Below are 9,267 nucleotides of genomic sequence, written 5' to 3' on the forward strand. Positions count from 1 at the left end.
GGGTAGAGTGGCTGTCTGGTAATAAGAAGGTCATGGGTTCACCTCCCTGTTTGCCCATGTCTGCATGTCTAAATGTCTCTGAGAAAGACACCTAACCTAACCTAACGCTCATCATGACCATCTGAGCAGCCATCAGCTTGGTGAAGCTGAAACATTTCCCCTTTTAAAATTAATAACTCTACATTTTTTTAATGTAACACTTTGTAATGCTATGATTGCATTATGCTTTACTTATGACTGAGTGCTTATAACTGTAATTATGCAGTGTTAGCTGTATATGACAACAATGCATTTAATTTGACCTTATGAGTCATAAGTTATTATTTAATGCTTTATAATGTTATGATTATTATAATGCATTATGAAGTAGAATTATAGTGTTATAACTTATAAGCAGATTATAATGCTTTATACATATGTTTATAATGCATAATATACAGGAGCTTTATAGGAAGTGTTGCCAATTCAACTTTCCAGTCACGGTACGCCCTCTACAACCAATAGGCTCTTACAGTTCGCTTGCAATTCTGACTCACACTGCTGATGTCAGTTATCAGAAGAACTCATTAACTGCTGCTTTTGTCTCATATGTGTGATCAAATCGAATGATCACCGATGATGCTCTTCTATGGAAATGCTCTATAGAAGAGTACTGTAAGTCATTAACCTTCAGAATCATCTTGTCACGTCACAGGTTTACAGGTGTAAAACAGTGGATTACATTCATTTTTGTGCAAGCTATCGTTTTTTTTTTTTTTTTTTTTTTTGTTTGGCAAGGGAAGAGAAAAAAAAACCCTTCCAGTTTAAAATAATATATACTGTATTTGTTACCCCTGAAATACTTACGGGTTGTTTTTTATTCCTTTGCTCCAGTATATTTTCACACTATGCCCGGTATAACCAGTTTTCTCCTGTTGTCAGCTGAGCTGCATCATTGGAGCCATGCAGTGGGTCACAAGGGTGGGAAAAGTGGGACAGTTACCAGGGCCCAAGGTGGAGGGGCCCTAATTATTTTACACTTTAGCTATTGAAAAATAGAAGATATACTAGCTCGAGCTTGTAGATCTGCTATTTTTGAAAAGTTGTGAAAATGTGTGCAAATCTTTGAATATATGTTTTTTTAAGCGAACATTAATTTTGTAACTAAAATTTTGCTTCTGGGAGGTCCCTGGAACAAAATATTTTGAGATGGGGGTCCGTGGCCAAATACATATAATTTTGGGGGTCCTTCACATGAAAAGGTTTGAGCACCACTGACATAGAAACAACGATTTGAAATATCCAAAGACCTTTTCACGATTTGCTATTTTTAATAGCAGATCTGCTATTAAAAATAGCAGATCTGCAGTACAAGCTTGCAGCGCGGCACTCGATGCCACGCTATGAGCTTGTAGATCTGCTATTTTTCAATAGTTAAAGCACAACATAATACGTAATAATGTGTTTCCAGTCTAAATGGGTTAAACCCCTAAGAAGAACATTCATGGGGGGGGCCCACAATGAATCCTTGTACCCAGGGCCCAGAATTTGGTGCGACACACGTGACTGGAGCAACTGCGGGGGACTTAGGTAGGTAATATGGGATAATGGGTTATTTGGGAGGAGACAGAATGTCTCTTTCACTTTCCCCACAAATGATCTTTCACTCCTAAACCTGCTTCTCTAACCAGTTTACAGCAGAGCTCAGAGTACCACATGATGGAGAGGAGAGGATTTAATGGACTGTCAACAGGAAAGTCATGCGCATGACTGTCCACCCACTGTGGCTGTGAACTTACGATCTCAGAGCCCTCTGTGGACACATCATGTGCCAAAAAAACATCGCTGACGTGGTTTCAGGTCTTTTCATCGTGTTCGTGGCAAGGACGCCTCTTGGGTCTAATTCAACCAAAACATCAGCGTTGGAAGCCACCCACTTGATAACCCCAATGCACTCCTACCAACCTCCGTTTTATAATATTATTGTATTGCACTTTTCTCAAAACACGTTTACAAGGTGGTTCACAGTTTAGCCTTTTTCCCTTACGTCTAAACTACGTGTAACATCCTCAATAGCAAAGAGGGTAGTTGCATCATATTTAACTTGATCTAGCACAGCACTACATTTTTGTACGCTTTACATCGAGTGAAGGTGCACAACTGCACATCACATCCTGTACTGAGTAATTCAAAATCTGAGGAGGAAAGGAAATGAGAGAACAGTTTGCTTAGGACATCAAAAAGTACGTTTAATAAGATAAATATTTGACTTTATTTGTATCTAGTAAAATATATCTTGAATTGCACCAAAATTTAGGTAGCATAGTAAGCTATGTATGTTACAACAAAAATAAAATATAGAATATACATAATATAAATGGATAAATAAATAAGCAACAGAATATACATTCATGTAGGAGAAGAATATATATTATATACATACACACATGTGTGCCTTCCATTTCAGCCATTAACCTATCTGTCACAGGCACAATAGAGAGAGGAGAGAAGACGAAGAGTGGAGAGAGAGAAAAGGCTGAGAGGGAACGGAACAAGAGAAAGAAACGGTTGACATGAAAAGAAGAGGTGAGGAGAGGGAACAAGAACAGAGTAGAGCAAGATAATTTAAAGAAAACAGATGTGAGAAAAGATAGAAAGGACCTGAGCCAGCGATCACAGAGCGACACTCAGGTTTGTGTGGTAATGACTGAGAATTCAGCTCGGACCCCACACTAATCACTTTCCAGGAACCCCTCTGACAAACTGGACGTGGCTTTCGCAATGCGCTCGGCATGCACAGTTGCACACATCACCCACAGACCACATGCACAGACAATTTACGTATTCAGGTTTGTCTGAGTTCAAAGGAAGTGTTTTAGCACAAGATTTCTAAGAAACCAGCTCTCGGTCTCGTCTGCAACGTGGCATGTCTGAAATGCATGACACATCTGAAATTTACCACACTGCTGGTAACTGTAATTCTGAAGGTTTGCAGTTGCAGGTTTGCTGTTGTTCACTAATGTTTAGGCCTACTGGTATTACTGTATGCTGTAAACATAAACATTCACTTATTTTCATTTAAATTCATTTATTTTAAATACAATTGTTTTCATCCTTGTTCATAGTAGCTAGTATGTACATGTGGGCAGCATCACACAGTCAATGTTGGAAAGCAACAGACCACCTTGAAAATGTATGAAATCATGCTCTGACACACGCACGCACAGACGCACGCACACACACTCACACACACACACACACACACACACACACACACACACACACACACACACACACACACACACAGCTTTGTAGTGGTTGGGACATGATGCAACTACTTTAGGAACAACCTCGACGAGGGACTAATTCCATCGTCTCTTCTTAATTCTCCAATTTCCCCTTCTTTAAAGCATCAAAATTGCAAAACAATTGTCTAGTCAAGAATTTAACATAGAAAATGAGTCCAAAACACACACACACAAACACACACATGACACACGCACGCACGCACGCACACACAAACTCCCTCTCACCCTCCCTCACCCCCCTCTCTCTCTCTCTCTCTCTCTCTCTCTCTCATCCCCCCCTCTCTCTCTTGTCTCTCTCTCACCCTCCCCCCACTCTCCCTCTCTTTACCTCTCTCTCTCTCTCTCTCTCTCCATTGACAACAGCAGACTAGTGAGTCAGTGCTTTTCAAGTGGGCGGAGCTTCCCAAGTGACATGACATCAGCTGTAGAACAGGAAGTCTATTGTTGTGTTCTCCCTCCTGCTTCCACCCCAGACTTCTCACTATACTGCATAGACCTTATAAGAATTGTTTATTTATTATGTTGCGTGCAAAATATTGAGGTTTAATAACTTGTGACTGCAGTGTTTGTGTTATTTGTGCAGCCTTTTTTGTATCAGTTGTATCAGCCAACAATTAATATGAATGGTCTAATAAAGTCCAAGTCTAGTGGTACAGTAGGCCTACCTATGGGAATAATGTTCTATTCTCCACTTTAGTTTTTTCCATGTTAATGCACAACCTTGTGTGATAATGTTTTGTTTTTAATGTTATAAGTAAGCTAAAGTAGCAGCTATAGGTTTGTTACCGCTATACACCGGTGGTTCCCAAACGTTTTAGCTCGAGACCCAAAAGAGGATTAAACGTTTGCCCGGGACCAAAACTAGTAAAAATAGCAGATCTACAAGCTCATAAGCTCACAACGTGGCACTTTTTGTAGACTGGCTATTTTCACTACCTCTTACTTTAGCCTATATATTTTTTACATCCATGGAATTTCTTAGATGTGTTTGTTTGTTTTAGAATAATGTATTTTGTGAGGAGGGGAAAACTCTTTGAAATATATATATATATATATATATATATATATATATATATATATAATTATTATTATTATTTATTTTTTATGTAGGAAAATAAAACTTTAAAACTACTCAACTCGTGAACCATAAAAATTGGTCACAAACTCTTTGGGAAACAGTGGCCTATAAAACAAATCAAAAAGGTGAGACTCAAAATGGAGATTTCTTCCCCCCCTCTGCTGTTTTTATGAATGGAGGAGTAGGCGGGGAGAGAGAGAGAGAGAGAGAGAGAGAGAGAGAGAGAGAGAGAGAGAGAGAGAGAGAGAGAGAGCGAGCGAGCGAGCTCTTGTTGTACTCCAGAGACACCGACAGGGGGCAGAGCAACGTTTTGAACCACCTCGGAAATGTTTATGTTAGTAGTATATTGTAGCTTCACTTCACCGACCTTATAAAGGCGACGACCGCTTGTATTTAAAAGCAGCCAGCCAGATCAGATGCAACACAGTGAACCCGAGTGTGTCGTTAAATGTGTTGATATGAGTTGAACCATGACGGCTGAAATCCAGGAGGAATTCTCGTCCCGTCGTAAAGAGACGTAGACCTCGTCTTCGCACATAGCAACGATTTTTCTTTTGCACTTTTTTGTTGGATGTGTGTGCAAGGAAGATCAGATCTTTTGATCTTATTCTCTCTAAATAAGAATCGTCCGAGTTGTTCCGGAAACGTTCTTTTTTTTTCTTCTTCTTCTTTTTTTTCTCGTTTTGTTTTAATCCTCCCCCAAATGCCAGCAGAAACCTAAAAAAGACATTTGGGAAACAGATTGAACCCCCGTTACGATCAGTTTTACACGAAGAGAGGGGGATACAGACATTTTTCTGCATCGCCTTTCTTTTCAGCAGAAGGATACATCTGTGATTAAAAAGGTGATCTAACAAACTGAACCATGGAAGCAGCCAGTTTGTCTGCAGAGGAGGAACAGGTAAAAAAAAGGCCCTATTAGCTTTTTATTTGCCGTTTCAGTCCTGATCTGAACACGTTTTGCAGTGTTTCTTGTTTTCTTTGATCTGGTGGTCATTCTGTGCATGATCGCGTGCCAAATAAAAGCAGCCGCAGGTGAGACGCGCGTTTTAATGCTCACAGTTTTGGAATGGTCAGTTGGTCAGTAGTCACAGTTTGTTGATGCTTAATTTATACTTCGTCGTGCTACGGCGTCGCTCTCCAAAAATAAATCGTGCTTATTATAATGTATTTATTTGTTCCTAGTGTGTATTATGTTATAATAATGCAGTGGTTCTCAAACTTTTTAATGTCAAGGACACCCACATTGACAGAATTTGACACGTATTAGCCCGTGGACCCCCCATTTGAAAAGATATGCCAGCCTTGCCAGGGACTCCCATGAGAAGATTTCTACGGTTTAGCACTGCAGTGACTCAACCATTTTAATTCCAAGGACCCCAAGTTTAACATGCATTAGGCTACGGACCCCCTTTTAATGGTAGACTATTTCTATCTCTGACTGGGACCCCAATTTGTAAAATCAATGTTAATTTAACTTTTGAGAGTGTACAAATGGAACCGCGGGTTCATTTGGTTCCATTTGTAAACTCTGACTTAAGGGTCCATTTGGTTCCTAACTATCATTTAGCTGGGGACCCCCTCAAGGACCCCTGGGGGTCCCCGGACCCTACTTAGAGAACCAATGTATTATATTATAATGCACGTCTGTGTCAATTCAAATGAGCTGCTGCTGTTATGTCTGCGAAGTTCCTTTTCCATCTCTGTGCTTGTTACGCCAAAATTGGTAACCAATCGTCTCTGACTCCTAATGTCACACAACCAGAGTTTTATTTCAGCACAAACTTAAATAAAATTAAAAAAAAGAGAAAACACAAGATATAGCTCTGGGGTTACAGAATTCGCCAGGTCACTATTTTCTGTGTAGCTAATAGAGACCAGTATTTTACCAGAGCTTCACTCCGAGTCTCACAGATGGACACTTTGGGGTCATCAGTGTATCCCTACAGGACAAATGTGTCAGTGGCAAAACTGTTTGCTTGTTTGTCCGTCCATAGTAAATCTTTGATTAAAAAAAGCATCATCCTTTTTCCCTTTATAATGATTGTATTTTGTTCAAGTATTGGGTGAACAAAGTAGGCTATTGACTGTACTTAATGACAAGACCCAATTAGCCTATTGAAATCACTAGCCTCGGGATCCAGGCATTTCATGGAATGACTTGGACTATTATGCTGCATTGATGCCAGCTAGTATAGTGAATAGACTTGGACCATGCTGCATTGAAGCGTGTATATACAGCCAGTATGCAGTGGCTGGCTTAGTTGCCAGTCTCCAGGGTTTCTTCAGAATAGGTAGAATACTTATTTAACTAATGCAGATATAATATCGTTTTAAAATCTGAGACACTTGGAATAGACACTATAACACATTAGGAGTCCACTCTTATGCATTTAGCGCTAGGTCTGGTAATGTGTTTCTGGTAATGGTCCCAATCGCTCATTGTCATGTCTTTGGCAAAAATAAGGTTTGACGAAAATGTCCATCACAAACTGGCATGGTGATGACCCCTGATATTAAAGATGAGGAGGAGATCTCAAGAGCCGTCTGTTCTAGCTGAAACCTCCTGTTTTTTAATATTGCTCTCGAAGAGCAGTGGCTGTCAAAGTCAAACTTTTTTTAATTTCAAGAACCCCCGACCTGTTCATTTGGAAACCCCTCAAGGAACCCTGCCGGACCCTTCACCCCACTTTGAGAGAATCACTGGAGTTTTGAGTAAACTATTTCTAGGACTGTATACTCTTTTCTCTTTCGGGAAAAAAGAGTACATCTCGTTGTGTTATTTTCTGTAATGACATGCACAAAATGGGGATCCGTCACTGTTTTGTTTATTCGAGATTCAGGGCATACATAAAAAAAAAAAACTTGACTTACATATGTAAAACACCCACATAGGAAAGGGGCGCGTAGCGCTGTTCCGAGGGTCCCGTTGTTTCGCGGTCCCAGTAGTCCGAGGCTAACCTGCTGAAACTGGTGAATGCTAACCTGCCAAAACTGGTGAATGCTAACCTGCTGACACTGGTGAATGCTAACCTGCCGACACTGGTGAATGCTAACCTGCCGACACTGTTGAATGCTAACCTGCCGACTCTGGTGAATGCTAACCCTAAGCCTAACCTTAACCGGAATACTGGGACCTCGAAACAATGGGACCTTGGAATATCGAGATTGTGCCTAGGAAAGAAGTGATAGTGTACAGTACAGTCATACCAGTAAGACTCCCTAATCGGGAGATAAGCGACCGTAGGTCTCGCTAGAAGAGGGCCATGTGAGAAATGAGGGGTGGGGTCTCCGCGTTGCCTTGGCGGACGAATAGGTACCGGCCCCGGCTCTCCCGGACGCTCCTAGGCCGAGTTAGGGCATTTTATGTGAGCTGCAGTGGAGGGGGTCCTCCACTGGGGGCGCCACCCACTTTTGCATCCGTTCTGGAGTAGCAGGAGTGGGTGGTCCCCGGGAATTCCCCGTGAGCATCCCCGTGGGGGTGGTCATTTTTGCACATTTGGTATTTTTTTTACACCTGGGGGTCCCTGGAACTCCGGGGGTCCTTGGAGGTTGTAGTTTGGCAGGTAAGGAGTGTGTGTGCAAAATCTGGCATGGATCGGGGCAACGGTTGCGGAGATATGAGCAGGGCAAAAGTGTGACGTCTGACGTGTGACGGACTGACTGACTGACGCACGGACACCTGGTGGAGCTTTCTGTAGTAAGTGCGTCCTACGGTCGCAACTATACTATCAATGTAACTACAGGGTTGAAAGTGTTTTTAGATGAGACCATAACATTCTAACCGAAAAGCCAGGGCTAGTATCCTAATACTGAACATGACTTCAGGGTACACTTTTTGTTTTGGACACCCTGTGTTTCTTTGCTGCCCTTTCTATTTCTCCTATCCTCTCTTCATCTGGCCAGCAGAAAGTCTTATCTGCCTTCTTCATTTCCTGTGTTGGGTTGGTCTTCAGCCCTGTTAGGATACTGGACACATTTATAATACCCCCCCCCCCCCCCCCCCCCCCCCCTCCATGTTGGGGGTGAGGAGGTTAGAATCATTGTGTGTGTGTGTGTGTGTGTGTGTGTGTGTGTGTGTGTGTGTGTGTGTGTGTGTGGTGTGTGTGTGTGTGTGTGTGTGTGTGTGTGTGTGTGTGTGTGTGTGTGTGTGTGTGTGTGTGTGTGTGTGTGTGTGTGTGTGTGTGTGTTGTGTGTGTGTGTGTGTGTGTGTGTGTGTGTGTGTGTGTGTGTGTGTGTGTGTGTGTGTGTGCGTGCGCGCGCTAACTGGGAACGAGGCACTTATTACATCCCCAGTTTGTGTGTGTGTGACGGAGAGAAAGAGAGAGGATGTTTATATGGCGTGTGTGTGTGTGTGTGGAGGAGAGCTTCTCTCCTGGGAGCCTCCAACAGCATGGTAGAACTTCATTCTAAAAGCAGCTGTTAAAAAGCATTCCCACTAAACGTGCGTGTGTGTGTGCGTGCGTGCGCGTGTGTGTGTGTGTGTGTGTGTTCACTTTTTAAGAGAATTGGCATGTTTGTCTACATGTGTTTCAGGGAGAGAGTTCCATGTGTATGAGAAGAGAGCATGTGAAAGGAGAGTGTGTGTGCATGGCTGTGTGCGAGCGTGCGTGTCCATGCATGCGTGTGAGAGAGGGATCACACTTGCGCATGCATGCAGCTCTCCTGTTTTGTCTACTCCCAGGAAGTGAGTGAGGGAAAGTGGGGGAAGAGGCAGGCGAAGAGGTGTGTGTGTGTGTGTGTGTGTGTGTGTGTGTGTGTGTGTGTGTGTGTGTGTGTGTGTGTGTGTGTGTGTGTGTGTGTGTGTGTGTGTGTGTGTGTGTGTGTGTGTGTGTGTGTGTGTGTGTGTGTGTGTGTGTGTGTGTGTGTGTGTGTGTGTGTGTGTGTGTGTGTGTGTGGGGG

The 9,267-nt window shown here is 42.5% G+C and overlaps 1 protein-coding gene across 1 annotated transcript in view; it reads left to right on the plus strand.

Annotated features, from left to right (window-relative positions):
* The first annotated feature begins 4,804 nt into the window (after window positions 1-4,804).
* The window catches only part of ptpn9a (protein tyrosine phosphatase non-receptor type 9a), a 46,118-nt gene continuing 41,655 nt past the window's right edge, over window positions 4,805-9,267 (plus strand). The window contains exon 1 of the mRNA XM_080736626.1: window positions 4,805-5,266. Coding sequence (XP_080592752.1) covers window positions 5,231-5,266 — 36 coding nt within the window. The 5' untranslated portion in view covers window positions 4,805-5,230. The remainder of the gene's footprint in view (window positions 5,267-9,267) is intronic.

The sequence above is a fragment of the Nannobrachium achirus genome (assembly GCF_963921795.1).
Source record: "Nannobrachium achirus genome assembly, chromosome: 11".
Classification (NCBI taxonomy): Eukaryota; Metazoa; Chordata; class Actinopteri; order Myctophiformes; family Myctophidae; genus Nannobrachium; species Nannobrachium achirus.